Genomic DNA, 17746 nt, shown 5'->3' with positions numbered 1-17746 from the left:
AAGTGTGCATGTAAAAACGTCGGTAACGTCTAATACTTAATAAGATATCTTGTTAAATAAATAAGATATCTTCAAGTTTGAAAATTTATAAAAACGGCGTGCCATAAACGTCACGATCACATGACAACATTATTTCTATGAGCTGATGCACAAAACACTGTCAGACAATCAGAAGACGTGTTACATCCAAAATTTATTTATTTACAGATATCGTTATTGTTGCATACTCCGAAACTGTTGCGACGTTGCCAATCGGCAATCCTCGGGTGAACCCGCTACTCTCTTTCTATACGAAGGTACGGAATCGGCCGAGTTGTGAAGAATGGCGACGTTGCTACTCTATTTGCTAAGCAAAAACAAATATTCTGGGTACTGCACTTTGGTTGAGTGCAGCGGATTCCAGTTTACGCAAAATGATACATTACTATTTCAAGCGGATTTTTTTTTATTACTATCTTAAATTTGCACATAATGCTTACTAAATCTTCTACAACGTTTTTAAGTGGCAAAATCAATACGACGGGGTTCATATGTGGAGCATAATCTGCCTATCGGTTCGTATTGCTCAGTCTTTAGTTTTTTTATGTAATGAGTTATACTGTTAATTATTTTCTAAGTCGACATTTTTGGTCATTTTATTGTCCTTTCCTTGGTTTAGTTTAAACAATATTTTATTTAAAAAAAATTAATTGGATTGGGTAACAGGCATATCCTAACAAACAAACAAACAAACAAATAATTTATTAGAGTCTCAATGACAAAACATAATTAGTTTTCCAAAATACCTCTCAGCTGACTGGAATGATGCTTCAATTAGTTAACTCCTATTAAAAGTATGACTATTCAAAGAATGTTTCGAATTGTTAACCCTGAAAAAAAAAAGAGAAAAAGCAAATTAAAGATAAAAATGTTTCTAGGTAATAAACTCCAACATTGATTTAGAGGTCTCACATTAAATTAAAATAAAATGGTCTTCAGTAAGCTTTTTAAAATAATAAATTTAATAACTCAATTTTAAAAACAGCATGTTTGATATCATGTACTTATTTTTACTATATTATTGCACCTGAAGAATAACGACAGTGAGTAATAACCATGTCTTCCTATATCTATGTCCTTTCCTTCTCTACTTGGTATAGAATAACGACAGTGAGTAATAACTACCATGTCCTTTCCTTCTCTACTTGGTATAGAATAACGACAGTGAGTAATAACTACCATGTCCTTTCCTTCTGTACTTGGTATAGAATAACGACAGTGAGTAATAACCACCATGTCCTTTCCTTCTCTACTTGGTATAGAATAACGACAGTGAGTAATAACCACCATGTCCTTTCTTTCTGTACTTGGTATAGAATAACGACAGTGAGTAATAACTACCATGTCCTTTCCTTCTCTACTTGGTATAGAATAACGACAGTGAGTAATAACCACCATGTCCTTTCCTTCTCTACTTGGTATAGAATAACGACAGTGAGTAATAACCACCATGTCCTTTCCTTCTCTACTTGGTATAGAATAACGACAGTGAGTAATAACTACCATGTCCTTTCCTTCTCTACTTGGTATAGAATAACGACAGTGAGTAATAACCACCATGTCCTTTCCTTCTCTACTTGGTATAGAATAACGACAGTGAGTAATAACCACCATGTCCTTTCCTTCTCTACTTGGTATAGAATAACGACAGTGAGTAATAACCACCATGTCCTTTCCTTCTCTACTTGGTATAGAATAACGACAGTGAGTAATAACCACCATGTCCTTTCCTTCTGTACTTGGTATAGAATAACGACAGTGAGTAATAACCACCATGTCCTTTCCTTCTGTACTTGGTATAGAATAACGACAGTGAGTAATAACCACCATGTCCTTTCCTTCTGTACTTGGTATAGAATAACGACAGTGAGTAATAACCACCATGTCCTTTCCTTCTGTACTTGGTATAGAATAACGACAGTGAGTAATAACCACCATGTCCTTTCCTTCTGTACTTGGTATAGAATAACGACAGTGAGTAATAACCACCATGTCCTTTCCTTCTGTACTTGGTATAGAATAACGACAGTGAGTAATAACCACCATGTCCTATCCTTCTCTACTTGGTATAGAATAACGACAGTGAGTAATAACCACCATGTCCTATCCTTCTCTACTTGGTATAGAATAACGACAGTGAGTAATAACCACCATGTCCTTTCCTTCTCTACTTGGTATAGAATAACGACAGTGAGTTATAACCACCATGTCCTTTCCTTCTCTACTTGGTATAGAATAACGACAGTGAGTAATAACCACCATGTCCATTCCTTCTCTACTTGGTATAGAATAACGACAGTGAGTAATAACCACCATGTCCTTTCCTTCTGTACTTGGTATAGAATAACGACAGTGAGTAATAACCACCATGTCCTTTCCTTCTGTACTTGGTATAGAATAACGACAGTGAGTAATAACCACCATGTCCTTTCCTTCTGTACTTGGTATAGAATAACGACAGTGAGTAATAACCACCATGTCCTTTCCTTCTCTACTTGGTATAGAATAACGACAGTGAGTAATAACCACCATGTCCTTTCCTTCTGTACTTGGTATAGAATAACGACAGTGAGTAATAACCACCATGTCCTTTCCTTCTGTACTTGGTATAGAATAACGACAGTGAGTAATAACCACCATGTCCTTTCCTTCTGTACTTGGTATAGAATAACGACAGTGAGTAATAACCACCATGTCCTTTCCTTCTGTACTTGGTATAGAATAACGACAGTGAGTAATAACCACCATGTCCTTTCCTTCTCTACTTGGTATAGAATAACGACAGTGAGTAATAACCACCATGTCCTTTCCTTCTCTACTTGGTATAGAATAACGACAGTGAGTAATAACCACCAAGTCCTTTCCTTCTCTACTTGGTATAGAATAACGACAGTGAGTAATAACCACCAAGTCCTTTCCTTCTCTACTTGGTATAGAATAACGACAGTGAGTAATAACCACCATGTCCTTTCCTTCTCTACTTGGTATAGAATAACGACAGTGAGTAATAACCACCATGTCCTTTCCTTCTGTACTTGGTATAGAATAACGACAGTGAGTAATAACCACCATGTCCTTTCCTTCTCTACTTGGTATAGAATAACGACAGTGAGTAATAACCACCATGTCCTTTCCTTCTCTACTTGGTATAGAATAACGACAGTGAGTAATAACCACCATGTCCTTTCCTTCTGTACTTGGTATAGAATAACGACAGTGAGTAATAACCACCATGTCCTTTCCTTCTCTACTTGGTATAGAATAACGACAGTGAGTAATAACCACCATGTCCTTTCCTTCTGTACTTGGTATAGAATAACGACAGTGAGTAATTACCATGTCCTTTAAGTAATAACCATGTCCCATAATCATGTCCTTTGTGTAATAACCAGATCCTTAAGTAATAACCATGTCATTTGAGTAATAACCATGTCTTTTGAGTAACAACCATTGAGTAATAACCATGTCCTTTGAGTAACAACCATTGAGTAATGTTCATAATTGTTTCTCGTTTCACGTTTTTTTTTATATTGTATAAGATTAGACCGTTGGTTTTCCCGTTTGAAAGGTTTAGCACTAGTAATTGTTTGGGTCCTTTATAGCTTGCTATTGGGTGTGAGCCCCCTGAGTCAAGGCTCCGTGTTGAAGAGCGTACTTTGACTTAAATGGTTTACTTTTAGAAATTGTGACTTGGATGAAGAGTTGTCTCATTTGGCACTCATACCACTCTTCTTATATGTATCTACTAACCCTACAACAGGTTGGAGCCTGTCCCAAGTCAGGTCTAGCCTCTGTTACTCTTGTTTGTTGGCCTTGTGCTGTTTTCTGCTCTTTGGTCGGGTTGTTGTCTCCGACATATTCTCCGTTTTCGTTCTCAATTTTAATTTTTGCTGACTCGCTGTATTGTAATTTAGGAACCAGATTGTGATCTGACTAAAATTGCAGTGCATTCTATAGATAAAGTGAACTACCAAAATGCACGTAGAATGTACATGCGTTATCTTACGTGACGTTACCATTTGCCTTGTTGGTACCTGTAGAAAAAAGTCATGCCTTGCACTGTAATTGCTTCTATCTTGGAAGATCTTCATTGGAAAGGCAATTTAGTGTATGTGTACCTGATTCTACAAACTTGAATGGAACAATCTATATTTTCCCCTTTTCATCTAAGACCAAATAATGGTAGCAACAAATTAAGAATTAAGTTTTTTTCATAAAATCTTAGAGAGATCGCCCCTCCCTCCACAAAAGATAAATTGTTGTTCTCGAAGTTTGAATAACTAAAACATATTATTAACGAGAAGCACTGAAAGAGATAATTATTTCCTCGCCAAAAAATGTGTACCCCCAAATATTAACAAAATAACAGTACGTTATACGTCATGCGTGCATGTATTTCATGTTATAAATACAATGGAGTTATTTCCTATTTATTTTCCATACTCAATGTCTTGTTTGTATATTCGGCAAAGACGTCATTTATTTTCGTTGCTTAGACTTTCTTTAGTTTTCTATGTTGTGTCATGTGTGCTGTTGTTTGTTTGTCTTTTTCATTTTTAGCCATGGCGTTGTCAGTTTGTTTTAGATTTATGAGTTTGACTGTCCCTTTGGTATCTTTCGTCCCTCATTTGTAGAGAAGTACTTATGAAACAAATAATTATCAATATTCATTTGTCTGGCTTTACAAGATGTCGTTTTTATCTTTTTATCGAAAACATCTCTTGACTTCCGATGTTTTTGTAATTCGAACAAATAATATATTTTTAATGAAAAATCTTTTTAATAGCTTAGTTACTATGCAGTGTGGGTTTTGCTCATCGTTGAAGGTCGTGTTGTTGACGTTGTTGATTTAAAATGGTTAAAATAGAAATTTTACAAACATTTTTAATACATAACTTATAAAATAAATGTCAGATATTTCACAATCCTCAACATGCTACTTATGAAATAAGTATATAACAAATATACACTTCATTTGACCCCAGAGATTAATCCAAGGTTAGGGCAAATTTGCATTATCAAATTATGTAAAGAACCGTCAAAACTTATAAATGGTTTGCTAATCAATGACAAAGCTCGATGCTTATATATTCCAATTGAATGACGTTCGGTCTCTTACAAGTTAGTTTAAGGTCGTAGTGTAACTTGATATTACAAAACATAGTCCTACTTATTGACCTGTATTTTGGTGATTAGAATCCGAATTCATATTGTATTCATCACTAAGCCATAAACAAGGAAAGATGGCCCAGTAGTAGTTATACAATGAAAAGAAAAAATAATTTATGATTTTTTTTCCAATTCGAATTGTGTGTTTATATCATCGGAATATCAGTTTCAACATTGTCAACATCAAATTATTTTCGTAAAGACATAAAAAAAACCCAGAAATGGTAAATAATGTAAACAAAATTGCAGTTCCAAATGTTGATTGCTTTACGTCGCAACATCACAAAACGGCTATATTGCGGCATCAGCACAAAAAGGATTTATTGCGGCATCAGCACAAAACGGCTATATTGCGGCAACAGCACAAAAAGGCTATATTGCGGCGAGAGATATTTAAAAAATCAGTTGAAACCATATATTTAAACCTCAGATTTTCAGCAAACGCTTTTGTCCTGCGTTTCTTCTTTATTTTAATAGAAGTAACTTTTAAGTATGGTTTATAAGTAAATTACTGCTAGCATCTTCTTTCCTTTAAAAAAAACTGCAGACGATCTACATATCTCTAGACCTCGCGGTGCATAATTTAAATCAGCAAAGGCACACAAAGCAAAACGTCTTTGGTAGCATTATTCCAATACTGACAAACAGGTTACTCGGACCACACATTTTAAGATCATACATACGAGACAATGGGTAACGTCTGAAAGGACACATTACCTGTGATATATATTCAGTCATGAAATTCAGGCTTTGGAGAGATAAATAAGTCCAGAGGTCCAAATTGGTCTTCATGTTGATATTTTGTGACATTTCAAGCTATAAAAGCTCAGAGTATGTACAAGTTAGGAATACATTAAATACAATATGAACAATCTTTTTGATGTGGTTCCTGGCATTAAACTGTGGGTCATGGAAAACCGGGAATTCAAACCTATATAACAATATGCATATGCAACACGATTGTCTAAATATAAAGTAGATATGGTATGATTGCCCTTTGGGACAACTGAGTGAGGAATAAGTTAACATTTTTATTGTTCAATGAGAGTATCAGACAACATTGACGATGTTAGTCTTTTATTTAAACCTTTTGATTTGTTTATTTGTAGCTATTCTTAAAAACTGATGTAGCTTCAGTTGTAAATTAGTAAACAATGTTAGTCAAATTTTGATATTTAGGTTTCAAATTAACAGAACTTGAGATCCCTGTAGAAACTTGATTTAATTTTATTTTAAAAATCAAATAAGAAGGAACATTTTGCTTGTTGCTCAGATCAGAGGTAACAGATGTGTACTACTAAACTTTCGGGAACCAGTGTGATGTTATATGAATTTACAATTATAAACGTTTATTCTCTTTTTATCACAAGTCAGCATAATGTATATATTATGAAACGAATGCCACTTTATGCAAAGTTAAGATAACATGGCTTTGAAGATTTGAAATTGCAGAATTCATAGCCATGGGGATATATGCATAAGTTGTAAGACTCCTCGAGAGTACGAGGGTTTTAGACGTATACACACCCTCATCGTGTGGCTACGAGGTTAACTGCAGCATTAACAGTGCTGTTCATTTGTATCAACTTTGACAATTTGTGCCAAGAATTGAATCTGGACATCCGTTCTTTACCGTTGACTTACTGAAAAACACGAACTATCTTTAAAAAAGATATCCGACGTATTTAAATTTGAGTATATGTTTAAAACTATCATGCCGATAACCTTCAGAAACACAAAGATACCATTTAAATAACGTTTTTTCTGTTTGTGTTCAGTATTCTCGGTCCTCGTATCTTTCTGTTTACATTCACCAAAACCCCGCGGAAATCTCACATGCGTAGGTGCGTTCTAAAAGTCACGTACGTTCGTACAACAAAGTTTACATTAAAAATTATATAATTGTCCCGAATAAACAGCTGTCACGGATGCAAAGAGCTATTGGAGAAACAATTATTTTAATAAAAATATAAATCTTTGTAAGATCTAGTTCAAATATGTATAGTTTTTCACTTGCTTTCCATCACGTTATAATTAACGAGTCGTTTTTTCAAACACAACCAAATCACCCACCATGACAGCATTTTGTCCAATCACAGAAAGGATTTTCGAGCATGCGTATTCTGTTGCCATAGTTAAGCGTCCTTAAGTTCAAAGGACACAAACCGAAACTATACCGACTACGTCGGAAAAAATGTTTTGATTATAAAGCACGCATTGAGCGTAGAATTGCGGTATAACAGCACGTTCAGAGAGCGTGACATTTTGCAAAAACATTTCTGGCAGCCCTAAGCTTTACCTAAAATGTGTCGTGCTGTATCAGGTATGACGTCAATAAGTATAAATATAGACACATAGATGGGCGCTTCCTCAGGAAAACAATTGATTAACTGTTGGTTGCTTAACGTCCAGTGGCAAATATTTTAATGAATGTTCAGGACAAGAACAAGTTCACAATTAATACAATGTGTATGTCTTGTGATAGAGGCCCTACGGGATGAAGGTCGTGGAAATTTGAACAGCCACGGGAAAATGACAGTTGGGTTGTTAGTTAAATGTTGGGCCATGCAAAGTAAAATTTCGGAGTTATGAGTGATATAATTCCTCACGACCGTTGTTTTGCATATCCTTATATTTTACATATTGGGATTGTTTGCTTGTGAAGACTAGTAGGTGTCGTTTTTCTCAGGTTTAGGGTGTATTATTGTCAACCGTATCATATTCCCTTACTTTAATAAAGAGCAACTCATATTCCAGTTAACATTTTATTACTAATCAAAATTTTCTAATAATACACGAAATAATTTTTTTTTCGATACATCAAACTCTGAAAACTGACAGTTCGCCTTGAGTCCAAAGTCAATGGGGGATAACTACGATTCAATATAAAGTCTAAAACAAGGGCAGTTTACGTAACATAAACTAATTAATCTGCATATGAGTATGAATAGATCGATGATTATCTACTTCAGTACATGTATCTATTTGACTCAAAAAAAGTTGATAAAAACTGTCTAAATTCAAATATTAAGTATTCTCAATACTATTTATCAAAACTTCGGTGTTGACATGAATATCAATAATGTGGTCATGTTTTTTTAATAAATTTACTGTTTACAAAACTTTGAATTTGTCGAAAAACTAAGGATTTTCTTATCCCAGGCATTGATTACTTTAGCCGTATGTGGCAAAACGTTTTGAATTTTGGATCCTCAATGCTCTTCAACTTTGTACTTATTTGGCTTTATAAATAATAGTTTGATCTGAGCGTCACTGGTGAGTCTTATGTAGACGAAACGCGCGTTTGGCGTACTAAATTATAATCCTGGTACCTTTGATAACTATTTACAACCATTTCACAAATATTAAACATTAAATTTGATTCATTTCTAACAATACTATATTTTCGGAACTCGCACGTTTCAGAGGATATCTTGCAGAGAGGTTAGTCCAGAATGGTTTATATTTTGGTCCGTGGTGTGACTTTGGTCCGTGGTGTGACTTTGGTCCGTGTTGTGATTTTGAGACAAAAACTGCAATAAAAGCACTGCTCCTTTGCTTTTTGTGAATGTTTTTGTTTGCTGTGCATGTGCTGATTTTGTGTCATTGATGGATACCCCATATCCTTTGTTTTTCTATTATCTTACTTACTGTCAAATTTGAATCTGGTTGGTTATGCTCGTCTTAATCATTCAGGGAGTTACTCTAAATTTATAAGAATTGTTACATTGGGGAATTGATAATTCAATCAAATCCTTAAAAAAAAATACGACAAGAACCTCAACGTCCACACAAAAAGCTGTAATACAGTGAATGCTACTAAGGTTTGAAAAATTTGAACCAGTTAAAAAGTCAGGAAACTCAGCAATAGCTGTCTTATCTTATCATGTGACATTGCAAAAAGTACAACAAAATACCGAACAGCATGGTAAATAAAAAATGTTTTAAAGTCCATAACACCTATAAAAAAAAGCGAAACAAAAAGGAAAATAATTGTCCATATTCTGTCATGGCAAAGGCATTTCCCGAAAAAAAATGACTGGTTTACTCTGGTTTTATAGCTAGCTAAATCTCCAACGTGGATGACAGTTGTTTATAGCTCGGTTGATGTGTACAAAGTAAAAGAAAAAAATGATCCATGTTTTTCACTAATTTTTAATATGATAAGAAAATGTAACAGCGCACAAAATAAACGATTTATTTCAAGTCTGTGATCCACTAAGACATTTACACACAGGACATCCTTGTGAGTCTATCTTGTATCCTGACATACACATAAGAGTACAGTCGAATATACCAGGACACATGATTGTACCAGACGAACTTCCGAAAGTGACAATTGGGGACACTGTAGTAATCTTAGTAACTGAAAGACGTTTTTCAAGAAATAGTTAAGTGTATAATTAAATTATGATTGTGTAGAATGAGTTCATTTAAAGTTGATACATCGTAAGACATTGAAACAGCTCTCCGAATGATTTTGGTTTTTTGAAATAAAACAGCTCTCTGCATGTTTTTGGTTAGTTGGAATTGAACAGCGTTTTAAACTTTAAAGCATTATGGGTAGTACTGGTTCATTTGGTATAAACCTTCGCTTTTCATCTTTTAAAGTGTCATTTTCAACAAAGAAAACTGTTTTGCGTTTTCTACTTCTGAGTATTTGGTGACAACAAACTAGTTTAGTTTAACCCCGCCACATTCATTATATGTCTGTTCAAGGCCAGGAGCCTGTTATGCAGTGGTTGTCGTTTGTTGCAGTGTAACATATTTGTTTTTCGTTCATTATTTTGTACATAAATAAGGCTGTTAGTTTTCTATTTTAAATTGACTTACATTTGTCATTTCAGAGCCTTTTATAGCTGACTATGCAGTATGGGCTTTGCGCATTGTTGAAGGCCGTATGGTGATAAATAGTTGTTAATTTCTGTGTAATTTGGTCTCTTTTTGCGAGTTATCCTATTGACAATCATACCTCATCTCATCTCGTATTTTATATATAAAATATTTATTACAATACCTGGTACATTCGTAGTTACGACGCCAGAACTACCCGGCTGTATGCACTGACATAGTGGACATCCGTTTGTGTCTGTCATGTAACCATGATCACATATTGTGGTACAAAAGAAATTTTGTAAACAGGAAGTCGTTGTGGCTTGTTTTGGCACAGTCGTAGTTGATACTTCCTGTGTTGTTTTGGGCGTTGTTGTTTCCGTTATATTCGATGCACCTTGCGTTGATTGGTTATTCTTACCCGTCTGTATATTTTCAAAATGTTGTTTTAATTCTACAATGTAGTTTGCATAGTTCCAATCATTAGATAAAGATGTAGAATGTAAATTCTAATAACAAAAAAAACCAAAAAACCCAACACCTAACGAACAACCTTCAGTCCAAAATAAGTAGGTTGAATATTCATATTTATTCTATTTTGATTGTATGTATGAAAACACCGACTTGAAATACTGATTACTTACTTCCTTTCCGTGAGTAAATGCCACGCAAGAGAATAGTTTAAAAGAAGGGGATATGATTCGCTCTCATCCCATATGGAATTTACTGACCCCATATATACCGTATCAGGTCACTAGCACACTATGTAACGAACTTATCTGACCCAGGGATTTTCCAACTCTCTTATTTGTGTCCGAATATGGGCCCCTGTCCCAATGAGAAATATGCTCTTTTTCCCCAATTTTCAGCACTAATATTCCCAATTGTATAGACATCATTGTAAGGTTTTTTTTTGGTGTCGTAATGTGGTATTTTGTTTTAAAATCTCTTGAAATTGTTCACGATTTATGCAATTATAACTTATTCCTTCTTAGAATGCAGAATTTTGCTCAAAATTTTCGTGGGGACCAAGTTGCACGCGGCTGGTGCGAACTAATACATTTTCCGCAAATCCAACATTTCACCAACTTTTATTCCCAATTGCATTTGCCCTGAACCCCTTCCCTTAAACACTAGGAAAATCACTGTCAGACCGACTATCTTTATAACGTTTGATATTTAGACTAGTGACCTATTAGAATAAGCAAGTCTTCAATACCGTTTATATTAAGAAACTACGTCCATTAATCATACAAAAACAGATGCCAACAATAACAACTTGTTAGCTTTAAATGTGTTTTATGAGTTTCTTTCAATCTTCGTCATCAATTTCTTCGTCTGTTGTAGCCTTTATGATTTTTTCTCAGTACCGTTTTTTTTTATAAAAGGACACCACACTTCAAACCGTGTATTGAAATAAGCCCCGCCCCCTACTAACCTAATATGGAATATAAACGGTCTCCACGCGGACGCTTTTAATTTTTAACCAATCATATTCCAAGAGATGTAACTCACCTTGTCCACAATAACAAACTACACAACTGTCAGAATTGACGACTCTTTGACACCATGGTGGAGGAAGCGAACACGTGTAGGGGGCGCTATCACATGCTGTCTTTGTTGTAGGAATTGGTTGGTTAGAGTTTGGTAATGCACCCGTACCTATTCCAGATGGTCCTGTCAAGCTGTTGAATCCTCCACTACCGCCCATTTGATGAAACATGGAAGCCATCGGATTCATAAATGAAGATTGGCCTATTTAAGAAAAGAAAAAAAAACCAGTTATTCGATGTTTTTGATCATATTCTAATAAATCAACATAAATAAAATTGAGAATGGAAATGGGGAATGTGCCAAAGAGACAACAACCCGACCATAGAAAAAAAACAACAGCAGAAGGTCACCAACAGGTCTTCAATGTAGCGAAAAATTCTCGCACCCGGAGGCGTCCTTCAGCTGGCCCCTAAACAAATATAAACAATACATACTTTAAAATGATAAAATCCAGATAATTTTGATAATAAAATCAAAAGTTTCGATCGTGAAAAGCATGCAATTACAACCGATTAATCGATTATCAGATGACATCAATATCAATTTTGTCGATGCCACCATTCTAACATTGGGATTCAGCGAGCTTTATTTTTCTATTCTTTATTTCTTTGTTAATTTCTGTCCATTTCTCTATTCTTTCTGTTTTAGGACCGTTATTCTCTATCTGTAAACCCAATCAATACAGATAATACAACGAAGACAATCTTGACTTAAAATCACGGATTCATCTTAACGTTTTGGTTGACACATCAAATAGGACGTAGCATTTATTTGAAGTGAGGTGTACATATTTTATTTACTCAAATTTATGAATAAAATATTGAATATTGCTCTGGATATAAGTTCTTGAACTAATATAACAAAACCGTAAAATAATGTCCACTTGTGACTAAGTAATATATTTGACATTGTTTCTTTCAGAGATTTGGTTCTACTTAATAAAAATGAAGTTTCTATTTACGATTACGTGTCAGACGCTACAACTGTATGTTGACAATTGTTCACTATCACTATCTGCAGTCTGGTCCAACATTCTAAAACTGACGAAAGCAAAGCATAATTAAGCACAATGCGCACGTGTTTTGGTGCAGTAGCAAGCAACAAGTCAAGCCAAGACATGACAAGCTTTTTTGAAGGTTTATATTTGCCTTTTCCGTTAAAGCTAGGAAAACCGGGAAAGCCATTCATCCCTGAACCAAACATTGACGACATTGCTGGAGAGCCTTTCGTCTCCGAGCCCGACATTGCTGACATTCCTGGGGAGCCATGCATCCCCGAGCCCATCATTGAGGACATTGCTGGGAATCTATTCCGTGAACTCGACACCCCAAGAGTACCTCCTTTACCTGCGAGTCCACCGGCAAATCCACCTGAAAATAAACATAAACGTATTTAACCAATCTAATTCAATTACAGATTCTACGTAAAAGTTTTGCTTACAATGATCTGAAAACGCTTCATTCTACTTCGCGTCTTAGACCCTGTTCACACTAGCATTTTTTTTATCGATCTAATTTGAATCGATCTAAATAAAACCAGTTAACATTCACATTATCTTTATTCATAACGATCTCTATCGGTCTAATGTGAACCACTGCGTTCACACTACAATTAAAAACGCAATCGATCTAACCTTTTTGCCCGTAAAACTGTAAACACTGTGTATAAATAGAACTGATTTATCAAATTCATGTGCTGATACACTGATGCACACACTTGGAAACAAATTTGGATAAAGTTATTGTTTCTTTTGAATCAAAATTTAAAATTTTGATACTGGTGTTATTGCAGTTTTCTTTAATTTTGAAAAAAAACTGTAGCAACGAAGTTACAACACGACGCCGGAAATACTGCGGTTCCTGCAAAGAAAAAAATCAACATAAGAAAAGAGAAGACAGAGATTTCGCAAATCTATGCTATGGCGAAGACCACATGTTTACAGTTTGTTTTAAAGGTCTTTTAACAGAGATATATGGGTTAAACAACGAACCTCTGAGATAGTTTTGCCGCTATACATATACATGCGCATACGTTATTTTCGATTCAATCGTACTAGTTTAAACCGATCTCTGCGTTCACATCTAAAGTAAGATCGGTTTACTTTAGATCGATTCAAACTAAACTAACTCTTTTGGTGTTTTAGTTTAGACCGATTGAAGATCGATTCAATGCGTTCACATTAACCCTTAAACCGATCTTAAGTGGACCGGTCTAGTTTAAATCGATAAAAATGTCCTAGTGTGAACGGGGTCTTACAGACATTCGGGATCTTCTGGTTTTATCCGAATATTACACACCATTAAAAATGTGTAGGTAGAAATTTGATGTAATAATTACCGGCACAATTCTTAGATTCTTCAACACTTAAATACAGGATTTGCATTTTAATCAGAGTGGTATTTGACTTAACTCTAAAAAAGCAATACCGTGATAAAATAAAATACATAGAACGCACGAAAAGTATATTTTTGTAAATTAGTTAAACAAGTAAATTACATTGATACAAAACGACTTTTCACCAAAAACAAATATGTCACTACATTTCTTTAGAACACGTTACAGGTAAATTGAAGTCTGGGATTGACTTTCAATCACAATATAAAGTTGTCAACAAAACCAGGAAAAAAAGTAAACAAGTAAGCACTTCTGTCAATAAAAACTGTATGCACCAAAACATATGAAATAAAAATAAGCCATGTTGTAATAAAATAATCTCTAGCCCAAAAAGAATCTTACAAAACCATGAATCAGTTTAATATGTTTATTTATTATACCAATACTGATCGTTTATGTAACCGCTCACTATACTTGCAAGTGAATGAGTCGACCTCTTTATATCCGTATTCATGTGAACTTCAATTTAACTCATAGCTAGAGATTGACAACGCATGAATTGTACGTGTACTGGTTATTTAAAGAAAACGAATGTCAACAATGAAAGTGAAACTACGAAAAATCATTTTTAGAGGTCGAAGTGTACGAAATTACCGTAAAAATGTTTGGCTGTTCCCGTTTCCTCCTCGAGGAGTCTGTGCATTGCATTTCAAATTTGATAAGTTTAAAAACTACGAGCAGGGTAAATATAATTATGTTGTTTCATAAAAAAATATAATAAAAGTTTATGTTAGCTGCTTAAATGTATATATTTTAAAGGATAACGATGGAAATAACGTTAATATAAACAGTAAGTTCGTGCACATGTGTCAAACATATTTTGTGCTCATTAGAACACGGCTTTGTTTACAAAGCGTAATAAGGACGTCATATTAGAATTGGGGTTCGATAAGCTCAATCATAGGTTTGCTAAGTTGTGGTTTTTGAACTGCTGCGTGCTATTTCCGTCATTTTTCGTTTTTTTTTTTTACCATGGCATTGATAGGTGTTTTTTTTTTCGATTTAAGAGTGGATTTCCCTTTTGTCTCTGTTTTCGTCATTTTTTTTTTTTTTTTTACCATGTCATTGAGAGTTGTTTTTTTTGTTCGATTTATGAGTGGATTTTGGTATCTTTTGTTCTTAAGTATGTCACCAAACCATTGCGGTAAGTGGGTTCTAAATAAATTACTTAATCATAAAACTTTATCAGTTTGAGTGCTGATTATTGTTCGTACCCATAGAGCAAGAACACTTCCGGCAGCCATCTGAATCTACTTTCCTTTGGCACCATGGCGCTGGCATACATGACACTGTTTTAGAACATGGTAGTCCAGAGGTTCTATTAACTTGAACCTGTTGTCCAAAACTGGGTCCACCAAACTGAGCTGTGGGACATAGTAAAATTAAGAATTCAACAATCTTATTAATAAATCAATCGACATGTTTGGCAAAGGCGATATCCGTTACAGGTCTGGGTGTTAAGTTTGAGACCTCCACAAAGTTTCTGTTGCGTCGGTTCTGAAATGTTTTACACCAACGGACTGCAAATAATAAAAGACAAATTTGATTTCAAATTGGCTGAACATTTTGACGTGCGATAGTTATGTTCATGTATGTATTCCTTTTTACAGGTAACTGACAACCCCTAAACAGAGTCCTATAGCCAGATAAGGGAAGTTATAACATTTTTTTAAAGCCCCGGTCACAACAGATCGTACGATTTCTTTTTCGTAGAAGATTTATTAAATAGTTGTCGTGCATAATGTCAAAAAAATATTTCAGTGGTCACATCAGCTACGACTTGTCCACGATGATTCCACGATGGATACACGACACAAAAAAACTTTATTGTACTGTCGTGGGTTTGTTTATATTTTTTAGGTTTTCATGTCATGGTGCGCGTGTTACTGTCGTGTCACTGTCGTGCCACTGTCGTGCCACTGTCGTGCCACTGTCGTGCCACTGTCGTATGACTGTCGCACAACAGTCGTGGGTCACTTGCGCGTTTGACTCCGAACTACTTGTATATAAAGCAGATCCGATTAATTGGGTTAGTGATGTGAGGGGAGACTTTCTGAACAAGTTCTTTAAACATACGAGGCTCCATCTGCATGAATCCAACGAAATCACCGGTAGATTCACGCTTCGACTCTTGCATCCGTGTACTATACTGCCCAAAACATCTGGCGCAGTTCGATCCATGGCATAACTCACCAACGTCGGGCGTTTAGCTGGTTCCTATGCTGTTCACGGGCTCGAATCAACGCTAACAGGATCATATTTTGCTCATGTTGGATTCCGTCAAGGCGCCTATTTAGCAGGGCCAAGCGTAATCGTTCTGGTGGAACAACCATCCTCTTTAAACGGCAGACTGTATGTGTTTTTCAAACATTCATTCCGCCGAATTGTATTCTTCTAAATAAAATGAAAATATGTTGCAGCACAAAACGTACCTCTATCGTACGACAGATAATCAATGTTGTGCGAGCATCGTACGAAATTTGGTATTCGTGAGACAATCGCGTGACTGTATCACGAGTGTCTTGCGATATTCGTACGATTATTTATTTTATTATTAAAATGGTATACCCACGACAATGTGTTTATCGCAAGACACTCCCACGACAGCCACAATACTGTGACACGACAAAAAATCGTAGAGCAAAAAAAGTGCATGTCCAATTTTCCTCACACGACAGCGCCACGATGCTCAAAATATCGTGCGACTGTCGTACATTGTACGACGACCACAGATGACCTACGATTTGACAAAATTTCATGTCGTGGAGCTGCATAGTTGTGTTGTGGGTTCGTTGTGACCAGGGCTTAATAAAAAAAAATCAAATATCGTAAAATATTCAGCTGAATTAACATTGATGATTAACTCAAGGTTAACGACGCGCGTTCGTGAATTAATGTGTTATTCGGTCATTCGTTTAATAATTTTCTCTATTTGATTTCTTCAATCAGTTATTCTATAATTAATTTAAAAATTAATACATTATAGTTCAATAACAATTTTTAAAAATATAGTTTAATCGATGAATATTTATCTTTCAAAAATAATTTCTGTATTCTTATTTTGTATTTTTATAAATTGTATGTTGTCTCTTCACGTGGACTACAAGAGTTGGAGAATATCATTTATTAAGACACCAAGAAGTTTGAACCTGCGATATCTTAATGATTGATACAATATTTCAATACAAATATGGAAAAGTTTTGAAATATGTTAAAATTTTTAATTCTCAGCCTATCCGTTCCAGCTTCTTTAAAGTTTTTCCAAAATTTCGAAAAACGCATTAAATAATCACGCTATTCTTAAATTTTGGTTTTCGAAATTGAATAATTCATTATGACATACCTGTTATTGTCGTTAATAAACACAATGGGAAAAGTATAATGGTAAACATGGTTAATTATTTCCGGTGTAAATACACCTTATCTGTAAATTCTGATGTCATAGCAGATGTTTCTGGTCCATACATAATCTTATCAATATAACAAATACTAAATAATGCGTCAGATAGACTAAGAGATGGTACATTCATTTTAACATCGGATATTTCAAAATATTATTCATTCACACTTGGTGGGTAACCATATATAGGTCATATCTGATTGATTGTTGGTTGATTATGGTTCATGACAAGAGTTGGGTTAAAGAGGTCGTCCGGGATGAAGGTCGGAAAATTTAAACTGTTAAATGGTTGTATATGGACAGCAATTTCGCTTTGAAACAAGCCACCTACGAACTCGTCAAAGGTTCTTAAAATGC

At 35.0% G+C, this 17746-nt stretch overlaps 1 protein-coding gene across 1 annotated transcript; it reads right to left on the bottom strand.

Moving 5' to 3' along the window:
• Positions 1-9392: 9392 nt before the first annotated feature.
• On the bottom strand, positions 9393-17438 carry LOC139495154 (uncharacterized). The gene is made up of 6 exons (XM_071283333.1): positions 17333-17438; positions 15204-15353; positions 12942-12965; positions 11557-11796; positions 10226-10495; positions 9393-9574 (listed from the first exon to the last, which is right to left on the bottom strand). Exons 1-6 carry the CDS (start codon positions 17379-17381, stop codon positions 9411-9413), a joined length of 897 nt encoding a protein of 298 aa, XP_071139434.1. The 5' UTR covers positions 17382-17438; the 3' UTR covers positions 9393-9410.
• Between the last annotated feature and the right edge of the window lie 308 nt (positions 17439-17746).

Source organism: Mytilus edulis, chromosome 11, assembly GCF_963676685.1.
Source record: "Mytilus edulis chromosome 11, xbMytEdul2.2, whole genome shotgun sequence".
In the NCBI taxonomy this organism is placed as follows: Eukaryota; Metazoa; Mollusca; class Bivalvia; order Mytilida; family Mytilidae; genus Mytilus; species Mytilus edulis.
Note: the sequence above shows the minus strand (reverse complement) of the source record. Positions and strands in the feature narration are given on the sequence as shown.